At 39.9% G+C, this 21,265-nt stretch overlaps 3 protein-coding genes across 3 annotated transcripts; all 3 read right to left on the bottom strand.

The window, feature by feature from the left end:
• Positions 1 to 5,521: 5,521 nt before the first annotated feature.
• LOC136676267 (uncharacterized) lies at positions 5,522 to 9,137 on the bottom strand. Its single transcript, XM_066653129.1, has 4 exons — positions 9,085 to 9,137; positions 7,177 to 7,377; positions 6,650 to 6,885; positions 5,522 to 5,874 (listed from the first exon to the last, which is right to left on the bottom strand). Exons 1-4 carry the CDS (start codon positions 9,092 to 9,094, stop codon positions 5,644 to 5,646), a joined length of 678 nt encoding a protein of 225 aa, XP_066509226.1. The 5' UTR covers positions 9,095 to 9,137; the 3' UTR covers positions 5,522 to 5,643.
• Positions 9,138 to 9,741: 604 nt separating this feature from the next.
• On the bottom strand, positions 9,742 to 12,729 carry LOC136676220 (uncharacterized). Its single transcript, XM_066653067.1, has 4 exons — positions 12,684 to 12,729; positions 11,615 to 11,815; positions 11,045 to 11,280; positions 9,742 to 10,508 (listed from the first exon to the last, which is right to left on the bottom strand). Exons 1-4 carry the CDS (start codon positions 12,691 to 12,693, stop codon positions 10,236 to 10,238), a joined length of 720 nt encoding a protein of 239 aa, XP_066509164.1. The 5' UTR covers positions 12,694 to 12,729; the 3' UTR covers positions 9,742 to 10,235.
• Positions 12,730 to 13,697: 968 nt separating this feature from the next.
• On the bottom strand, positions 13,698 to 20,753 carry LOC136676172 (uncharacterized). The gene is made up of 6 exons (XM_066653012.1): positions 20,709 to 20,753; positions 17,267 to 17,467; positions 16,677 to 16,895; positions 15,888 to 16,088; positions 15,344 to 15,579; positions 13,698 to 14,771 (listed from the first exon to the last, which is right to left on the bottom strand). Exons 2-6 carry the CDS (start codon positions 17,454 to 17,456, stop codon positions 14,550 to 14,552), a joined length of 1,068 nt encoding a protein of 355 aa, XP_066509109.1. The 5' UTR covers positions 17,457 to 17,467; positions 20,709 to 20,753; the 3' UTR covers positions 13,698 to 14,549.
• Between the last annotated feature and the right edge of the window lie 512 nt (positions 20,754 to 21,265).

The following is a 21,265-nucleotide window of genomic DNA, read 5'->3' as shown; positions in this document are numbered from 1 at the left end:
CTAGAACATTCCTGATATTTATTCATTGTCTGTAACCACAGGAGGAAACTAATACAGACACATGGAGAACACACCAAACTCCTCACAGTCACCTGAAGGAAACTCAAATAAAACAAAGCAAAATCTCACGCTGTGTTGAAAGCCAAGGAATTAAAAAGGGTTTTAAGATAAGTTTTAAAAATCGATAGTGACGAAGCCTGCCTAATGTATAATGGTAGGTTAATTCACAGTTTTGTCGCAGCATTTGAAAAGGCTCTATCCTCCCTTAGCTTACATTTTTGACCTCAGCACCTCCAGGAGCAGAGGGTCAGCTGACCTGAGGCACCGTGCAGAGACGTGGGGATGTAGCAGGTCAGTGAGGTAAGGTGGGGTGAGTCCATTTCAAGATTTGAAAACAAATAAGAGAATTTTAAAATGTACTCTAAAATGCACAGGCAACCAGTGGAGAGAGGCCAGAATGGGAGTAATATATTCCCTCTTACACAAACCCGTTAAAAGTCGGCCAGCAGAAATTTGAACTAATTGAAGACATCTGAGGGAGGACTGACTGACTCCAAAATAGAGTGCACTGCAGTAATCCAGCCGGGATGTGATGAAGGCATGGATTACTGTTTGAAAGTGCTCATGTGCAAGAATTGGCTTCACCTTTGCAGCTGCCTCAGGTGGAAAAAGCTGGATCTAACTACTGTGCCAATTTAGCGACCCAATTTAAAATCACTGTCCATCTTAAAACCCAAGTTTAAGATCGTTGGCTTCACGTAGAAAGTCAAAGGGCCCAAATCAACTGGAGGGGCTTCACAGGGACCACTGGGACAAAACAACATCACTTCTGTTTGTTTTAATTAAAACGTAAAAACCATCCAGTCTTTAATGCCATTGAGACATAACAAAAGTGATTATATCGAGAAAGCATCTTTCTTCTTCAATGGGACATATATCTGGCTGTCTTCAGCGTAACAATGGAATGCAATGCCATGTTTTCTCAAGAGCCCAATGGGAGCAGATAAAATGAGAGAAGAAGGGGACCTAAGATTGAGCCTTGTGGAACCCCATATAATAGGGGAGCTGAGGAGGATTCTGAGCCAGCAAAAATCACACACAAAGTTCTGTTCGTCAGATAGGACCTAAACCATTCAAAAGCACTACCACAAATGCCAACTAGATGCTTCAAGCAGGAAACTAAAATGCTGTGATCCACTGTGTCAAATGCCGCAGTTAGATCCAGAAGGACAAGAATTACATGATCCCCAGAATCACTGGCCAGGAGGATGTCATTGAAAACCCTGAGCAACGCTGAATCTGTACTATGCAGGGTTTTAAAACCAGACTGAAAAACCTCCAGGATATTATGCTCATACAAAAATAATCTCAGTTGAGCATAAACAACTTTCTCCAAGATTTTTTAAATAAAGGGCAGCTTGGAAATAGGCCTATAATTAGCCAATACCGTATGGTCGAGGCCAGGTTTCTTGAGCAGGGGTTGTACTACAGCATGTTTAAAACTCACAGGAACAACACCAGAAGACAGACCGCTATTAATAATGGCCAGAATCTGCTGCCCTATACTATGAAACCTGTAAAAAGTAACGAAAGTAAGAAAAATAAAATATATAGAGAGGTAAATTTAAACAGTTCAGTTCTGATCCATAATTAAAGACACAGAGGACAGACCCTTGAGGGAACTGCTCCAGCAGCAGTTTAAAGCAGCACTAGGTTGTATTTTAACCTTAAACCAAAACACGACTAAATGAGAACAAAGTATAATTTTATTGTTTGATCTGGAACAAGGAACTGAATTACAAGCCTGAACACATCGAAACAGTTCTGACATCTTCCTGTGAAGTGGGCGATGCTCCTTTAGCTGTCAGATGATGAGTAATAACTCTCAGAGCCTCATCATTGCGCTGGCATCTCAGCAGACCTCGGTCTTCATGGAACAGACAGTCCACAGCGAACACATTTTCCCTGTTTATACTCAGTCTGCCCACTGGTGTTATGAAATGTGGATTAAAAGTGTAGTGAAGCACCACTAGAACAACAGGCTTAGTCGCTAAAAGAGAGAGAGAGAGAGAGAGAGAGAGAGAGAGAGAGAGAGAGGCCACTAGGTGTCTGTATATCAGCTGTTTCATAAAGAGAACTAGAATCACTGGAGAAATCAACTGATTATCCATTAGATAAACTACAAATAAAATGGTTATGTTTATTCAGGACTCAACAACTGCAGCTCCCTGAGAATGTCCTCACTTTGTGGAATTGCCTGAAGAGCTGCTTCAATATCTGTTCCCGCCCGAGACACAATTGGGACAAAAGAAATAACAATGTCGCTCTCATCCAAAGAACACACTTCACGGAGACGAAGACGATTACTGAGACGCTCCAAAAACGTAAGGTGAGAAGTGAAGGTTTGCTCATGTGCCATCATGAAGTACTTCATCTCTCTTGATCCTGGAGACAGACAACACACAGGGGCAGATTAGAGAAGGGGGTAAATAACCACAGCTCATTTCAAAGTCCTAAGATGAAGGCAGAGAGGCGACAGCATCAAGACCAGACCAGACGAGCCTTGCGTTGCTGGACTGCCATCAGCTACAAAGCATCTGTCTCACGTGTCTCAGTTATTTCAGTAATGGGGAGACAGTCATAATGTGGGTCCCAGATATTCATACTCTTCATTAGACGTATTTAAAATAAATGGGCAATGGCCTGTTTTTTGAAAATACTGCATACATTTTGACATTTAAATTTCTTGCAACATTTCATGTGACCTGCCTAATAAAGGACACAAGGATTTTCCACAGGAGGCTTGAATCCTACTGCAATTCATTCATTCATTCATTATCTGTAACCACTTATCCAGTTCAGGGTCGCGGTGGGTCCTGAGCCTACCTGGAATCATTTATGTGATTTATGAAATCACATAAATAAACAATTGTAGCTGTTACTCTCACTAGAATTATTTCACTGAAATTATAGATATTCTAGACACCAAAAATTACAGCAAGAATTTATATAAATATAAAACAACCTCAAACAAATCAATCTTTTTTTTGCCTCAATCCAGTCAGTGAAAATGCACTGGTTTTATGTAAGTATGTGATTGTAAAATTGGTGTGGATTACTTTCTTGTGGTTGAACGAAAGTTCTCTTTACATCCTTCATTATTCAGCACCTAGTTACCTCAGACAAACTCTGATTTAGCTCCACATGAGTAAGTTTAACCCGTGAATCTAAACCGAACAGTGAGTTTAATTCTGCAAGTTCATCTACATACAGATAAGCCTCAGGAAACAAGGTCAGTGCATTAGTTAGTGCTGAAAATATCAGTGTTTTGACTTGTTTTATGAGCAATAACTAAACAAGTCTGTATCAGAACACACACATATTCACAGCAGTCTATAAAACCTGGAGGACATTCACAAACCTTGAGCCATGGTCCAGAAGCTGGATCTTGGAGATTCTCGTCTGATCTTATTGTGTTTCTTTTACTTCCACTTCCACTTTCTTGCTCACCAGCAGAAAACAAACGGGAAGCAAAAGCCTGAAAAGGCGTGTTATGAGCTAAACACAATATCACTTTCATGTGGAACTACACATTACTGAATCAGGTTTAATAATTTAATGTTTAATACTTTACCTTATAAAACATGAGAGAGCCTGCGCCTGCAGAGACATCTGCAGAGCAGGAGGGCTCTCTGACTACCCTATCTGAGAAACATAGTCTGCTGGAAGCAGGAGAGAGATGTTCTTCAGAAAAACTTCTTCCCCTCCAAAATTCTCAAAGAGTGTGTCTCAGAGAAGTGTTAAAAGAGTAAAGTCTAAGTGTGTGGTGTGACTGGCTTTTACCAGAGTTTAGAAATCCTGCCCCAAATACCTGACTCGTCTTCAGTGAGGGAGAATTGGAGCATTTCTTGCTCCTGATTGGCTGTTTCCTGAACCTTGGTAGCGGCATCACATAGAATCTATGACCCTGCACAAACAAAGGCTTGAAGACCATCTCCAAGATTTTGAATCATACTTTTGCAAAATAAAAGATTAGATGTTAACATGAAGTAATATCATTAAGACAACCATTTTCTACATAATTAATAACCAACTACAAACATAGTATGTGGCTACCTTGGTTCTACATAAATTCATATAAAACAAAAATGCCTTTAAACACATGTAAATTAATCCCACCCGGTTTGATTGTCTAAATGGAATTAATTTCAAACAGTTGTGCCCAAATACAACCTGTTTTCCATGTAAGAACTTTGGGATGTTTGAGTCTTTTAGAGTCTTTAAAAAGCTTTAAGAGGACATGGAATAAAGGTGGGTCTGTGTGTCTCTCTGCATTTTGCAAAGATTCTTTTCTTGACCCTGGGGGTCCTGGGGTCATAAAAAAGGGTCCTTGGAGGGGGGTTTATGAGCCTGTGCTCTGTTATCTGAAATTCCATCTGGCTTCTCTGGAGATGTCTCTGAACTAAGAGAGGTCTTTCAGCATAATAAGATAACTTATAATATAATATATTTTATTAAAATTAATTATCTGTTCATCTCCGCTACAGTGGGTCACGTGAACTTGGGATTCTATGGACACTCCCACTGAAAAAGAATGTTTGCATATGTGTGTGTGTGTGTGTGTGTGTGTCTGTGTGTATGTGTGTGTGTGTGTGTGTATGTGTGTGTGTTTGTGTGTGTGTGTGTGTGTGTGTTGAAGACAGAAGAAAATCAGATGGAAATACGAATGCTTAGCATTAGAAAAGAACACAGTTAACGACAAAGAGCAGTAAGTCAAGGCAAGTTTATTTATAGAGCATCTGTCACAAAGACAATTCAGAATGCTTTACAGAGAGAAGAGGGACAGTAAAATACATTAATTAAAAATAAAAATATAAAATCATATAAAGCAAATAAAAGTGCAATATAAACATAATTCGAACGATTCTTATATAAAAAAATAAAAGCACTAGAACATTCCTGATATTCATTGTCTGTAACCGCAGGAGGAAACTTATACAGACACAAAGAGAACACACCACACTCCTCACAGACAGTCACCCGGAGGAAACCCACGCAGACACAGAGAGAACACACCACACTCCTCACAGACAGTCACCCGGAGGAAACCCACGTAGACACAGAGAGAACACACCACACTCCTCACAGACAGTCACCCGGAGGAAACCCACGTAGACACAGAGAGAACACACCACACTCCTCACAGACGGTCACCCGGAGCGGGACTCGAACCCACAACCTCCAGGTCCCTGGAGCTGTGACAGAGACACTACCTGCTGCACCACCGTGCTGCCCTTTCCTAATTGTTGCAATTAAAAATAGCACAATAAAACAAAAGGCTTTAAAATATATAAGAAATTAAAGAATTGAAGAGTCATTAGAGAATAAAAAGTGAAGAGTATTTTAAAGCTGAGCTGAAAGCTGCTCCGACAGTATATTTTCAGCCTGAATTTAAACGTGTCTGAAATCAGGGCTGTTGTAAGTCAACTCGGTTTGATTGAGGAGCAGAGCAGTTACTAAACACTGCTTCTCCGTGTTTGGTTCTTCATGGGAGTTCTTCTTTTGTTGGTTTGGTTATTTAAAATAAAAATGTTTTACATGTTACAGGTTTGTAGGTTCAGACCAGTCAGATGTGCTGTTAGTTCAGGGGCTGATGTAGTTTTCTTCCACAGTGGACAACACTCCTGCTGGGGTTTGTTCGTTTTGAAGATAGAGGTGAACAATGCACCCAGCTAATGCTCCAATCAGTCCGCCAACAAGCACCCCGAGTTCAGTCCCAAAGTATCCAATGACTGCTCCTGACGCCATGCCCAGAACAATCCAGATGAAGATCAGCAAGGCTTTCTGATACTGACAGCAGGCAGTGAGATTAATCTGTGACCGAAAAAAAAGAAAGATAAAATTACCAAGAGCAGTGAGGCACAACCAGTTAAAAAAACTATATAAAAACTACAATGAGGGCAAAGGTATAAAAACAGAACTGTGTTTTTGAGAAATGCACACTCCATTTAGTGCTATCTACTCTCGTTGCAGAATCTACAACTTCATTTAAACATACACTCTTAAAAATAAATGTTCTTTGAGCGATGACACAGAAGAACCACTTCTTGTTTTATTGATACATTTTAATGTGTAAAGAACCTTAAAGTAAACCTTTAAAAGGTTTTTCCACACTCACACATCTCTTAAACCAACCAGGTTCTTTCTTGAACCAAAAGTGGTTCCACTATGACATTGCTCAAAGAACCCTTCAGCACTTTTATTTTGAAGATTGTACTAGAAACTGAAGTGAAATATGGTACAGTGTTGTTCACCAGAGATACACAGTGTAAATGTTCCCTCAGATACAACACTGGGTTTAAAGGTTTACACTAGTTTCACATTCCCAGGGGAAACATTTGAACTCTTTCATGATCTCACCTTTAAAATCAGAAAAATAAAATATATAGAGAGATAAATTTAAACAGTTCAGTTCTGATCCATAATTAAAGACACAGAGGACAGACCCTTGAGGGAACTACTCCAGCAGCAGTTTAAAGCAGCACTAGGTTGTATTTTAACCTTAAACCAAAACAGGACTAAAACAAAACAAAGTATAATTTTCTTGTTTGATCTGGAACAAGGAACTGAATTATGAGCTTGAACACACCTTAACAAGTCTGACAACTTCCTGTAAAGTGGGCGATGCTCCTTTAGCTGTCAGATAATCAGTGACAAGTTTCAGAGCCTCATCATTGCACTGGCATCTCAGCAGACCTTTGTCTTCATGGAACAGACAGTCCACAGTGAACACATTCTCCCTGTTTACACTCCATCTGCTCTCTGGTGTTATGAGACGTAGATTAAAAGTGTGGTGGAGCACCACTAGAACAACAGGCTGAGTCGCTAAACGAGAGAGAGAGAGAGAGAGAGAGAGAGAGAGAGAGAGGGAAAGAGAGAAAGAGAGAGAGAGAGATGAGGATGTATTTAAAAATTGTCACTCAATATTAGATAAAGTTTGCAAACGATCTGTGGCTATGTTGTAATTTGCTTTAGTACAGAATCTCTGGTACATCCAGGCCACTAGGTAACTAGAATCACTGGAGAAACCAACTGACTGTCCTTTACGTAAACTACAAATAAAATGGTTGTTTTATTCAGGACTCAACAACTGCAGCTCCCTGAGAATGTCCTCACTTTGTGGCATTGCCTGAAGAGCAGCTTCAATGTCTGTTCCGGCCCGAGACACAACTGCAACAAAAGAAATAACAATGTCGCTCTCATCCAGAGAATACACTTCACGGAGACGAAGATGATTACTGAGACGCTCCAAAAACGTAAGGTGAGAAGTGAAGGTTTGCCCGTGTGCCGTCATGAAGTACTTCATCTTTCTTGATCCTGGAGACAGACAACACACAGGGGCAGATAAGAAAAGAGGGTAAATAACCACAGCTCATTTCAAAGTCCTAAGATGAAGGCAGAGAGGCAACAGCATCAAGAACAGACCAGACGAGCCTTGCGTTGCTGGACTGCCATTAGCTACAAAGCATCTGTCTCACGTGTCTCAGATATTTCAGTAATGGGGAGACAGTCATAATGTTGGTCCCAGATATTCATACTCTTCATTAGACGTATTTAAAATAAATGGGCAATGGCCTGTTTTTTTTTAATATTGCATAACATTTGACATTTAAATTTCATGCAACATTTCATGTGACCGGCCTATTAAAGGACACAAGGATTTTCCACAGAAGGCTTGAATCCTATTGCAATATTTTATTGAAATCACATAAATAAATAATTGCAGCTGTTACTCTCGTTAGAATTATTCCACTCGACACTGAAATCATAGATATTCTAGAGACCAAACATTACAGCAGCAATATATATGTATATATATATAAAACAACCTCAAACAAATCAACCTTTTTTTGCCTCAATCCAGTCAGTGAAAATGCACTGGTTTTATGTAAGTATGTGATTGGGACTCAGACACAGTCGCAATCTTCAAATGTAGGCTAAAAACTCATCTGTTTAGTTTATCATTTGGTAGCTAATGCTCCCCCATAGATAAAGGCGGCAGATCCGGGGGGTCCATGGACACAGGGAATTATAGTATACTGAGACGCTGGTGCTGTCGTCCCGCCGCTTCTCGCGATCACTCAGGTTTGTTGACGGTGGAGCGGAGGGATGCCAGTGTTTCAGGATGCTCCCGTGTCTGTGTGTCCTCCTGGTTCTCTCCTTTTAGTTAATGCTGTCATAGTCAGATCTGCCGGAGTCATTAGCCACACTCTGGAAATGTTCATATTTTCTACTTTACAAACACAAAACAGTTCAAAACTAATTCCATCCCTTTACATCTTTCCGAGTAAACGACTGCCCACCTGTCTGTCTGGACACTGATGGATGACTGTCGAGACCCTCCTCCACGCTTCAGACCAGCTGCCCACGCTCCAGCAACCACCAAGTGCCTTGAAGCTGTCCCTACACTGAAGTTCTCATGGACTACTAACTATCATCACCAGTAGATTGACCAGAGGAGGATGGGTCACCCCTTGTGAGCCTTGGTTCCTCCCAAGGTTTCTTCCTCAGCTGGGGGAGTTTTTCCTTGCCACTGTCGCCCCTGGCTTGCTCACTTGAGGGTTTTACATTTGTCTTTACATTTCATGTCAAATCTTTGTCTTACTGGAATTCTGTGAAGCTGCTTTGTGACAACATCAGTTGTGAAAAGAGCTATATAAATAAATTTAATTTGATTTGATTTTGATTTGATTGTAAAATTGGTGTGGATTTACTTTCTTGTGGCTGAACAAAAGTTCTCTTTAAACCCTTCATTATTCAACACCTAGTTACCTCAGACAAACTCTGATTTAGCTCCACATCAGTAAGTTAACCCTGTGAATCTAAACCGAACAGTGAGTTTAGTGACTGAGCTGCAAGTTCCTCTACATACAGATGAGCCTCAGAAAACAAGGTCAGTGCATTAGTTAGTGCTGAAAATATCAGTGTTTTGACTTGTTTTATGAACAATAACTAAATAAGTCTGTTTCAGACCACACACATATTCACACAGCAGGCTATAAAGTCTGAAGGACATTCACAAACCTTGAGCCATGGTTCAGAAGCTGGATCTTGGAGATTCTCGTCTGATCTTATTGTGTTTCTTTTACTTCTACTTCCACTTTCTCACTCACCAGCAGAAAACAAACGGGAAGCAAAAGCCTGAAAAGGCCTGTTATGAGCTAAACACAATATCACTTTCATGTGGAACTACACATTACTGAATCAGGTTTAATGATTTAATGTTTAATACTTTACCTTATAAAACACACATTTTTAGAGTTGTGGGTGTAGTGGAAATAGTTATGCACACGTTGCAGTGGCAGAAGCACTAGATAGCAGAGTCAATGATAATTAATTATTATTTTATTCATAATTAATTTTTTAATTAATTCTGCTAATCTCCATGTTTGAGAGCCATTAAATAATATGTAGTGTCCTTACCTGTCTTAATTTTAGCTTAGACAAGAAGGTCATCTATTATACAGCAGAATTAGCTAGAATTAACTATTATTAATGAATTATGATCATTGACCTGCCGTGGGTTCTTGACTCTGAAATTGAATCTGAACTAGAAGTTATAATTCCATACAAGAAAGGTGCACACACAAACAAATAACCAAGGATTGGTTTTATCACACAACTGGTTTATTAATTGTAAAATAGAATATTGATTATAGATACATATAATGAAATGGATTAAGACACAGGGAGAACACACCACACTCCTCCCAGACAGTCACCCGGAGGAAACCCACACAGACACAGGGAGAACACAACACACTCCTCACAGACAGGTCCCTGGAGCTGTGACAGAGACACTACCTGCTGCACCACTGTGCTGTCCTTTCCTAATTGTTGCAATTAAAAATAGCACAATAAAACAAAAGGCTTTAAAATATATAAGAAATTAAAGAATTGAAGAGTCATTAGAGAATAAAAAGTGAAGAGTATTTTAAAGCTGAGCTGAAAGCTGCTCGGACAGTATTTTTTCAGCCTGGATTTAAACGTGTCTGAAATCAGGGCTGTTGTAAGTCAACTCGGTTTCGATTGAGGAGCAGAGGAGTTACTAAACACTGCTTCTCCGTGTTTGGTTCTTCATGGGAGTTCTTCGTTTGTGGGTTTGGTTATTTAAAATAAAAATGTTTTACATGTTACAGGTTTGTAGGTTCAGACCAGTCAGATGTGCTGTTAGTTCAGGGGCTGTTGTAGTTTTCTTCCACAGTGGACAACACACCTGCTGGGGTTTGTTCACTTTGAAGATAGAGGTGAACAACGCACCCAGCTAATGCTCCGATCAGTCCGCCAACAAGCACCCCGTAACCAGTCCCAAAGTCCCAAAAAAAATAAATGACTGCTCCTGACGCCATGCCCAGAACAATCCAGATGAAGATCAGAAGGATTCTCTTTTTATTTGGTAGAGAAAGTTGCTGCAGATGCTGCCAGAAGGCAGTGAGATAAATCTGTGCCTGAAAAAAAGAAAGACAAAATTACCAGTGAGACCAGTTAAAAAAACACTACAGAAAAGAGGTATAAAGACAGATCGGTGTGTTTCTTTTATCTCTTAAACAAACCTGGTTCTTTATGGAACCAAAAGTGGTTCCTCTATGGCTATTATTTTGAAGACTGTACTAGAAACTGAAGTGAAATATGGTACAGTGTTGTTCACCAGAGATACACAGTGTAAATGTTCCCTCAGATACAACACTGGGTTTAAAGGTTTACACTAGTTTCACATTCCCAGGGGAAACATTTGAACTCTTTCATAATCTCACCTTTTAAATCAGAAAAATAAAATATATAGAGAGGTAAATTTAAACAGTTCAGTTCTGATCCATAATTAAAAACAACAGAGGACAGACCCTTGAGGGAACTACTCCAGCAGCAGTTTAAAGCAGCACTAGGTTGTATTTTAACCTTAAACCAAGACACGACTAAAACGAAACAAAGTATAATTTTCTTGTTTGATCTGGAACAAGGAACTGAATTACAAGCCTGAACACACCGTAACAGGTCTGACACCTTCCTGTGAAGTGGGCGATGCTCCTTTAGCTTTGAGATAATCAGTGACAGCCCTCAGAGCCTCATCATTGCGCTGACATCTCAGCAGACCTTTGTCTTCATGGAACAGACAGTCCACAGCGAACACATTCTCCCTGTTTACACTCCGTCTGCCTACTGTTGTTATGAAATGTGGATTAAAAGTGTGGTGAAGCACCACTAGAACAACAGGCTTAGTTGCTAAAAGAGAGAGAGAGAGAGAGAGAGAGAGAGAGAGAGAGAGAGAGAGAGAGAGAGAGAGAGAGAGAGGGAGGGAGATGAGAATGTATTTACAAGTTGTCATTCAATATTAGAATAGGTTTTAAGCTGCAAACAATCTGTGGCTATGTTGTAATCTGCTTTAGTACAGAATCTCTGGTACATCCTGGCCACTAGGTGTCTGTATATCAGCTGTTTCATAAACAGAACTAGAATCACTGGAGAAATCAACTGATTATCCATTAGATAAACTACAAATAAAATGGTTATGTTTATTCAGGATTCAGCAACTACAGCTCCCTGAGAATGTCCTCACTTTGTGGCATTGCCTGAAGAGCTGCTTCAATGTCTGTTCCCGCCCGAGACACAATTGGGACAAAAGAAATAACAATGTCGCTCTCATCCAGAGAATTCACTTCACGGAGACGAAGACGATTACTGAGACGCTCCAAAAACGTAAGGTGAGAAGTGAAGGTTTGCCCATGTGCCGTCATGAAGTACTTCATCTCTCTTGATCCTGGAGACAGACAACACACAGGGGCAGATTAGAGAAGGGGATAAATAACCACAGCTCATTTCAAAGTCCTAAGATGAAGGCAGAGAGGCGACAGCATCAAGAACAGACCAGACGAGCCTTGAGTTGCTGGACTGCCATCAGCTACAAAGCATCTGTCTCACGTGTCTCTGATATTTCAGTAATGTGGAGACAGTCATAATGTTCGTCCCAGATATTCATACTCTTCATTAGACGTATTTAAAATAAATTAAATTTCATGCAACATTTCATGTGACCTGCCTAATAAAGGACACAAGGATTTTCCACAGAAGGCTTGAATCCTACTGCAATATTTTATTGAAATCACATAAATAAATAATTGCAGCTGTTACTCTCGTTAGAATTATTCCACTCGACACTGAAATTATAGATATTCTAGAGACCAAATATTACAGCAGCAATATATATGTATATATATATAAAACAACCTCAAACAAATCAACCTTTTTTGCCTCAATCCAGTCAGTGAAAATGCACTGGTTTTATGTAAGTATGTGATTGTAAAATTGGTGTGGATTTACTTTCTTGTGGCTGAACAAAAGTTCTCTTTACACCCTTCATTATTCAACACCTAGTTACCTCAGACAAACTCTGATTTAGCTCCACATCAGTAAGTTTAACCCGTGAATCTAAACCGAACAGTGAGTTTAGTGACTGAGCTGCAAGTTCCTCTACATACAGATGAGCCTCAGAAAACAAGGTCAATGCATTAGTTAGTGCTGAAAATATCAGTGTTTTGACTTGTTTTATGAACAATAACCAAACAAGTCTGTATCAGAACACACACACATTCACAGCAGTCTATAAAACCTGGAGGACATTCACAAACCTTGAGCCATGGTCCAGAAGCTGGATCTTGGAGTTTCTCGTCTGATCTTATTGTGTTTCTTTTACTTCCACTTTCACTTTCTTGCTCACCAGCAGAAAACAAACGGGAAGTAAAAGCCTGAAAAGGCCTATTATGAGCTAAACACAATATCACTTTCATGTGGAACTACACATTGCTGAATCAGGTTTAATGATTTAATGTTTAATACTTTACCTTATAAAACACACATTTTTAGAGTTGTGGGTGTAGTGGAAATAGTTATGCACACGTTGCAGTGGCAGAAGCACTAGATAGCAGAGTCAATGATAATTAATTATTATTTTATTCATAATTAATTTTTTAATTAATTCTGCTAATCTCCATGTTTGAGAGCCATTAAATAATATGTAGTGTCTTTACCTGTCTTAATTTTAGCTTAGACAAGAAGGTCATCTTCACATATTATACAGCAGAATTAGCTAGAATTAACTATTATTAATGAATTATGATCATTGACCTGCCGTAGGTTCTTGGCTCTGAATATGAATCTGAACTAGAAGTTATAATTCCATACAAGAAAGGTGCACACTCTGCATTTTGCAAAGATTCTTTTCTTGACATACATGTCATACATGTCTTCAAAGATGTATTGTGGAGATGTATTGAAGAGAGGTGCTTCAGCATAATAAGATAACTTTGGCATATTAAGTCCCCAAAACGTAAAATATCTTTTATTAAAATGAATAGTCTGTTCATCTCCGCTACAGTGGGACACGTGTTCTTGGGATTCTATGGACCCTCCCACTGAAAAAGAATGTGTGTGTGTGTGTGTGTGTGTGTTGAGGACAGAAGAAAAATCAGATGGAAATACGAAAGCTTAGCATTAGAAAAGAACACAGTTAACGACAAAGAGCAGTAAGTCAAGGCAAGTTTATTTATAGAGCATCTGTCACAAACAAAGACAATTCAGAATGCTTTACAGAGAGAAGAGGGACAGTAAAATACATTAATCAAAAATAAAAATATAAAATCGTATAAAGCAAATAAAAGTGCAATATAAACATAATTCGAACGATTCTTACATAAAATAATAATAGCACTAGAACATTCCTGATACTCATTCATTGTCTGAAAATTGTCTGAACCGCAGGATGAAACTTATACAGACACAGGGAGAAAACACCACACTCCTCACAGACTGTCACCCGGAGGAAACCCACGCAGACACAGGGAGAACACACGACACTCCTCACAGACAGTCACCCGGAGGAAACCCACGCAGACACAGGGAGAACACACGACACTCCTCACAGACAGTCACCCGGAGGAAACCCACGCAGACACAGGGAGAACACAACACACTCCTCACAGACAGTCACCCGGAGGAAACCCACACAGACACAGGGAGAACACACCACACTCCTCACAGACAGGTCCCTGGAGCTGTGACAGAGACACTACCTGCTGCACCACCGTGCTGTCCTTTCCTAATTGTTGCAATTAAAAATAGCACAATAAAACAAAAGGCTTTAAAATATATAAGAAATTAAAGAATTGAAGAGTCATTAGAGAATAAAAAGTGAAGAGTATTTTAAAGCTGAGCTGAAAGCTGCTCGGACAGTATTTTTTCAGCCTGGATTTAAACGTGTCTGAAATCAGGGCTGTTGTAAGTCAACTCGGTTTCGATTGAGGAGCAGAGCAGTTACTAAACACTGCTTCTCCGTGTTTGGTTCTTCATGGGAGTTCTTCGTTTGTGGGTTTGGTCAATTAAAGTAAAAATGTTTTACATGTTACAGGTTTGTAGGTTCAGACCAATCAGATGTGCCGTTAGTTCAGGGGCTGTTGTAGTTTTCTTCCGCAGTGGACAACACACCTGCTGGAGTTTGTTCACTTTGAAGATAGAGGTGAACAATGCACCCAGCTAATGCTCCGATCAGTCCACCAACAAGCACCCCGTAACCAGTCCCAAAGTCCCAAAAAAAATAAATAAATGACTGCTCCTGACGCCATGCCCAGAACAATCCAGAGGACGATCAGAAAGATTATCTTTTTATTTGTTAGAAAAAGGTGCCGCAGATGCTGACAGAAGGCAGTGAGATAAACCTGTGCCTGAAAAAAAAAGAAATACAAAATTACCAGTGAGACACAACCAGTGAAAAAAAAAGAAAACAAATCACTACAGAAAAGAGGTATAAAGACAGATCGGTGTATTTCTCTTATCTCTTAAACAAACCTGGTTCTTTATGGAACCAAAAGTGGTTCCTCTATGGCATCATTCAAAGAACCCTTCAGCACTTTTATTTTGAAGATTGTATTAGAAACTGAAGTGAAATATGGTACAGTGTTGTTCACCAGAGATACACAGTGTTCCCTCAGATACAACACTGGGTTTAAAGGTTTACACTAGTTTCACATTCCCAGGGGAAACATTTGAACTCTTTCATAAGCTAACCTTTAAAATCAGAAAAATAAAATATATAGAGAGATAAATTTAAACAGTTCAGTTCTGATCCATAATTAAAGACACAGAGGACAGACCCTTGAGGGAACTTCTCCAGCAGCAGTTTAAAGCAGCACTAGGTTGTATTTTAACCTTAAACCAAGACACGACTAAAACGAAACAAAGTATAATTTTCTTGTTTGATCTGGAACAAGGAACTGAATTACAAGCCTGAACACACCGTAACAGGTCTGACACCTTCCTGTGAAGTGGGCGATGCTCCTTTAGCTTTGAGATAATCAGTGACAGCCCTCAGAGCCTCATCATTGCGCTGACATCTCAGCAGACCTTTGTCTTCATGGAACAGACAGTCCACAATGAACACATTCTCTCTGTTTACACTCAGGCTGCTGTCTACTATTATGAAACCTGGATCAAAAGTGTGGTGGAGCACCACTAGAACAACAGGCTTAGTCCCTAAATGAGAGAGAGAGAGAGAGAGAGAGAGAGAGAGAGAGATGAGATGAGATGATAATATATTTATAAGATGTCACTCAATATTAGATCAAGTTTTAAGCTGCAATCGATCTGTGGCTATGTTGTAATCAGCTTTAGTACAGAATCTCTGGTACATCCTGGCCACTAGGTGTCTGTATATCAGCTGTTTCATAAACAGAACTAGAATCACTGGAGAAACCAACTAATTGTCCTTTAGATAAACTACAAATAAAATGGTTATTTTTATTCAGGACTCAACAACTACTGCTCCCTGAGAATGTCCTCACTTTGTGGAATTGCCTGAAGAGCAGCTTCAATGTCTGTTCCCGCCCGAGACACAATTGCAACAAAAGAAATAACAATGTCGCTTTCATCCAGAGAATTCACTTCACGGAGACGAAGACGATTACTGAGACGCTCCAAAAACGTAAGGTGAGAAGTGAAGGTTTGCCCATGTGCCGTCATGAAGTACTTCATCTTTCTTGATCCTGGAGACAGACAACACACAGGGGCAGATTAGAGAAGGGGGTAAATAACCACAGCTCATTTCAAAGTCCTAAGATGAAGGCAGAGAGGCGACAGCATCAAGACCAGACCAGACGAGCCTTGCGTTGCTGGACTGCCATCAGCTACAAAGCATCTGTCTCATGTGTCTCAGATATTTCAGTATTGTGGAGACAGTCATAATGTGGGTCCCAGATATTCATACTCTTCATTAGACGTATTTAAAACAAAATAGAGTCATGGGTAATGGCCTGTTTTTTAAAAAATATTACATTTTTAACATTTAAATATCATGCAACATTTCATGTGACCTGCCTAATAAAGGACACAAGGCTGTTCCACAGAAAGCTTGAATCCTACTGCAATATTTTATTGAAATCACATAAATAAATAATTGTAGCTGTTTTCTATAATATCTTACATCAGAGGTCTGCACAGGACTGAATCTGCTCTCGATAGAATTACTCCACTCAACACTGAAATATAATCCTGTGCTACAAAATATTGTGAAGGGACCCATGGGAGGGAGTTGAAATTAAATTCTGAAAATGGCCTCATAGTTTCACACAAACCTTCCTGTGAAGTGGGTGATGCTCCTTTAGCTGTCAGATAATCAGTGACAACTCTCAGAGCCTCATCATTGCGCTGGCATCTCAGCAGACCTCTGTCTTCATGGAACAGACAGTCCACAGTGAACACATTCTCTCTGTTTACACTCAGTCTGCTCTCTGGTGTTATGAAATGTGGATCAAAAGTGTGGTGGAGCACCACTAGAACAACAGGCTTAGTCGCTAAAAGAGAGCAAGAGACAGAGAGAGAGAGAGAGCGAGAGAGAGAGAGAGAGAGAGAGAGAGAGAGAGAGAGAGAGCAAGAGAGAGAGAGAGAGAGAAATGAGATGAGATGAAATGACAATATATTTATAAGATGTCACTCAATATTAGATCAAGTTTTAAGCTGCAAACGATCTGTTGCTATGTTGTAATTTGCTTTAGTACAGAATCTCTGGTACATCCAGGCCACTAGGTGTCTGTATATCAGCTGTTTCATAAAGAGAACTAGAATCACTGGAGAAACCAGCTGATTGACCTTTAGATAAACTACAAATAAAATGGTTATGTTTATTCAGGACTCAACAACTGCAGCTCCCTGAGAATGTCCTCACTTTGTGGAATTGCCTGAAGAGCAGCTTCAATGTCTGTTCCCGCCCGAGACACAACTGGGACAAAAGAAATAACAATGTCGCTCTCATCCAGAGAATTCACTTCACGAAGACGAAGACGATTACTGAGACGCTCCAAAAACGTAAGGTGAGAAGTGAAGGTTTGCCCACGTGCCGTCATGAAGTACTTCATCTCTCTTGATCCTGGAGACAAACAACACACAGCGGCAGATTAGAGAAAGGGGGTAAATAACCACAGCTCATTTCAAAGTCCTAAGATGAAGGCAGAGAGGCAACAGCATCAAGACCAGACCAGACGAGCCTTGCGTTGCTGGACTGACATCGGCTATGTAGTGTGATATGATGAATGTGTATTAATTTTTAAGAAATTTGACTTTCTGAGATTTGATTCTAACACCCAGACTTTAGCTGGCTCTCAGAGACATCCCCTCCTTGCAACAGCAGATGGAATTTGAGATAACACAGAGCAGAGTCATAAAAAACACTCTCCAGGGACCTTTTTTATGACCCAAGGCCACACAGGGTCAAGTGAAGAATCTTTTGGGAGACACTCCTAAGGATCAGTTTATGCTCTGTGTAAAACTGCTTAATGAAGAACTTCTCAAACTATAGAATTAAACCTTAATTCCCATTGGTTTAAAGCAACAAGTTGCCTATGTGCACAGTTGTTTGAAATTAATTCCATTTGAACAATCAAAATGGGTGGGATTAATTTACATGTGTTTAAAGTCATTACTTTTTTATATAAACTTATGTAGAACCAAGGTAGCCACATAATCTGTGTGTTATTTGGTTAATAATTATGTAAAACATGGTTGTCTTAATGATATTATTTTGTGTTAACATATAATCTTTTATATTGCAAAAGTATGATTCAGAATCCTGGGACATTCATCCAAAAAGGGATGGTCTTCAAGTCTTTGTCTTGTCAAGGGTCATAAATTTTATGTGATGTCACTACCAAAGTACAGGAAACAGCCAATCAGGAGCAAGAGAGGCTCCAATCAGGTCTTCAAGGTGGGTTTTCTAAATTCTGGTTAAAAAGCCCAGTGCCGCCAAATGACAGAGGCTTCTTCCCCCACAAGGCTTCTTCTTTTCACACACCTTCGCTTCACTTCACTACACTTTTTCTCTTTTGGCCTTTTTCAAGGCTAAAGAGGAAAATGACTCAGGTTTTGAAATGACTCTGCAGGCTCCTCTGCAGGTGTCAGATTCTCATGGCTTTCTTAAACAGTCTTTTGCCCCTCAAGCGTGGTCCAGATAGAACAGAAGTTCTATTTTAATTTTATCTCTTGTAGAAAGCTATAGTTTAAGAAAAGCTGTAGTTTAACTCCAGCAAAATTCAACGCCACAGCCAGAGCATGAAGGAGACCTCAGACCTTCAAAGTGATAACAACAGCTTCCGGACCAGTGATGGAGAACACGGCCACACGCACCCTCAGAATGACCTTCTGAGATGAGGCCCAGGAGAGAATGGACATGTCTCTCACAAGGCGGCAGATCAGCAAGGCGGAGAATCCCCACAGAGAACTTCAGGACACCACCAGCTCCGACGGAGGGGTCGCCGTGTCTGGAAAGGGGGAGAAAAGGAACGCCCGTGGCTGCAACGCTACAAAGCCCACGGCAGAAAGCCAGCACCGGAAAGCACAGCGCGTCAGCGACATCACCCCAGCTGTCTCCAGTCCATCTCCATGGATACGTGAGGTCACATGGTCTCATTTCTTTCATTGCTCAGGGTTGGTGCTGAATGCTTGCTGGGATCAACTATAGACTTTTCTAGAATTTAGGGTAATTATCATAGAGAAGTTCTCTCATATATTAATCTCCCTGCTCCCTTATGTATCGCTGTAATCCATTTCATTATATGAATGTATAATCAATATTCATTATTTGATATTATTATTAATAAACCAGTTGTGTGATAAAACCAATCCTTGGTTATTTGTGTGTGCACTTTTCTTGTACGGAATGATTCCTTCTAGTTCAGATTCAATTTCAGAACCTACGGCGGGTCAATGAGCATAATTCATTAATAATAATTAATTCTAGCTAATTCTGCTGTATAATATGTGAAGACGGCCTACTTGTCTGAGCTAAAATCATACAGGTAAAGACACTACATATTATTTAATGACTCCCAAACATGGAGCTTATCAAAATTAATTAAATAATCATTAATAATCATTGACTCCGCTATGCAGTGCTTATGCCACTGCAACGTGTGCATACTATTTCCACTACAGCTACAAAGCATCTGTCTCATGTGTCTCAGATATTTCAGTAATGGGGAGACAGTAATAATGTGGGTCCCAGATATTCATACTCTTCATTAGATGTATTTAAAACAAAATAGAGTCATGAGTGAATCCTACTGCAATATTTTATTGAAATCACATAAATAAACAACTGTAGCTGTTTTCCAGAATCTCTTACATCAGAGGTCTGCACAGGACTGAATCTGCTCTCGATAGAATTACTCCACTCGACACTGAAATTTAATCCTGTGCCACAAAATATTGTGAAGGGACCCAAGGGACTTGAAATTAAATTCTGAAAGTGGCCTCAAAGTGCAGACTTTTGTTTTAATTTAATTTTAATTTTCAAGAAACCACTTTTCTCTGCACCTGCTTCTTCAACGGCAGCGGAGCATGTGTTATTCCACTGTGTCTTAGCCTCTGTCAGTGGAGCATTGTGTTATTCTGCAGCTTCTTCAGAGGCAGCAATCATAAACCGAGAGTACAGGATGTGCTCAGTACAGGAAGCAACAGAAATGTGTCGTATAACATTCTGCAGCTTCCTCAGAGAAAGCAATGATGCACTCTTCTAACAATCTCCAATGCTGAGTTAAAACTGGACTCAAATATGTGTCCAAATAAAAGTACTTCCTGTGTTTTTGTTTGTTTATTTATTTATTTATTTTTGCCTCAATCCAGTCGATGAACATGCAGTGGTTGTATGTAAATACGTGATTGTTAAATAATCCATCGCCAGTGACTGCTCTCAGGTGATTTTTTAAGACAACAAATGCAAAGTCACCTTTGGGGTTACAACTCTTTAACCCTTTGTTGTGATATACACAGATACATGACAAATGATGCCACGCACACATCTGTAAAATGTCTTTCTGTGGCTTTTCTTTCTTGTGGTTGAACAAAAGTTCTCTTTACACCCTTCATTATTCAACACCTAGTTACCTCAGACAAACTCTGATTTAGCTCCACATCAGTAAGTTTAACCCTGTGAATCTAAACCGAACAGTGAGTTTAATTTTGCAAGTTCATCTACATACAGATGAGCCAGTGCATTAGTTAGTGCTGAAAATATCAGTGTTTTGACTTGTTTTATGAGCAATAACCAAACAAGTCTGTATCAGAACACACACATATTCACAGCAATCTATAAAACCTGGAGGACATTCACAAACCTTGAGCTATGGTCCAGAAGCTGGATCTTGGAGTTTCTCGTCTGATCTTATTGTGTGTTTCTTTTACTTTCACTTTCTCACTCACCAGCAGAAAACAAACAGAAAGTAAAAGCCTGAAAAGGCCTATTATGAGCTAAACACATTATCACTTTCATGTGGAACTACACATTACTGAATCAGGTTTAATGATTTAATGTTTAATACTTTACCTTATAAAACACACATTTTTAGAGTTGTGGGTCACGTGAACCTGGGATTCTATGGACCCCCCCACTGAAAAAGAATGTGTGTGTGTGTATGTGTCACGCTATGGTCCTGTCATGTGTCTGTTTTCCCCACCATGTGCTCTTGCACATGGTTCTGTTTATTATTGTTCCTGTCTCCACCCTTGTGCCACCTTAGCTCCGCCCTCTCGTCAGTGTCTCCTTTGTAGACCTGCCCTCTCGTTATCAGTCCCAGGTGTTCCTTGTCAATGCTCTGTGTATATATAGTCTCTTTGTTTCAGTGCTCCTTTGTTGGTTCTTGTGTCTGGGTTTCCGTCTATGTCTCCCCTGTCT

This window comes from Hoplias malabaricus, chromosome X2 (assembly GCF_029633855.1).
Source record: "Hoplias malabaricus isolate fHopMal1 chromosome X2, fHopMal1.hap1, whole genome shotgun sequence".
NCBI classification, from domain to species: domain Eukaryota; kingdom Metazoa; phylum Chordata; class Actinopteri; order Characiformes; family Erythrinidae; genus Hoplias; species Hoplias malabaricus.
The sequence above is the reverse complement of the archived record's forward strand: the minus strand, read 5'-3'. Positions and strand labels throughout refer to the sequence as shown.

Excerpts from the sequence above, each read along its gene's own strand:
- LOC136676267 (XM_066653129.1), bottom strand. Across the intron at positions 6,886-7,176 it reads TCTTCAGGCAATGCCACAAA|CGACTCAGCCTGTTGTTCTA; the intron begins GTGAGGACATTC and ends TCTCTCGTTTAG. Across the intron at positions 5,875-6,649 it reads AAGTTGTCAGACTTGTTAAG|ATTAATCTCACTGCCTGCTG; the intron begins GTGTGTTCAAGC and ends TTTCGGTCACAG.
- LOC136676172 (XM_066653012.1), bottom strand. The coding sequence starts at position 17,456 with ATGAAGTACTTCATGACGGCACGTGGGCAAACCTTCACTTCTCACCTT. Across the intron at positions 16,089-16,676 it reads ATCACCCACTTCACAGGAAG|GATCAAGAAAGATGAAGTAC; the intron begins GTTTGTGTGAAA and ends GTCTGTCTCCAG. Across the intron at positions 14,772-15,343 it reads AAGGTGTCAGACCTGTTACG|GCACAGGTTTATCTCACTGC; the intron begins GTGTGTTCAGGC and ends TTTTTTTTTCAG.
- LOC136676220 (XM_066653067.1), bottom strand. Across the intron at positions 11,281-11,614 it reads TCTTCAGGCAATGCCACAAA|CAACTAAGCCTGTTGTTCTA; the intron begins GTGAGGACATTC and ends TCTCTCTTTTAG. Across the intron at positions 10,509-11,044 it reads AAGGTGTCAGACCTGTTACG|GCACAGATTTATCTCACTGC; the intron begins GTGTGTTCAGGC and ends TCTTTTTTTCAG.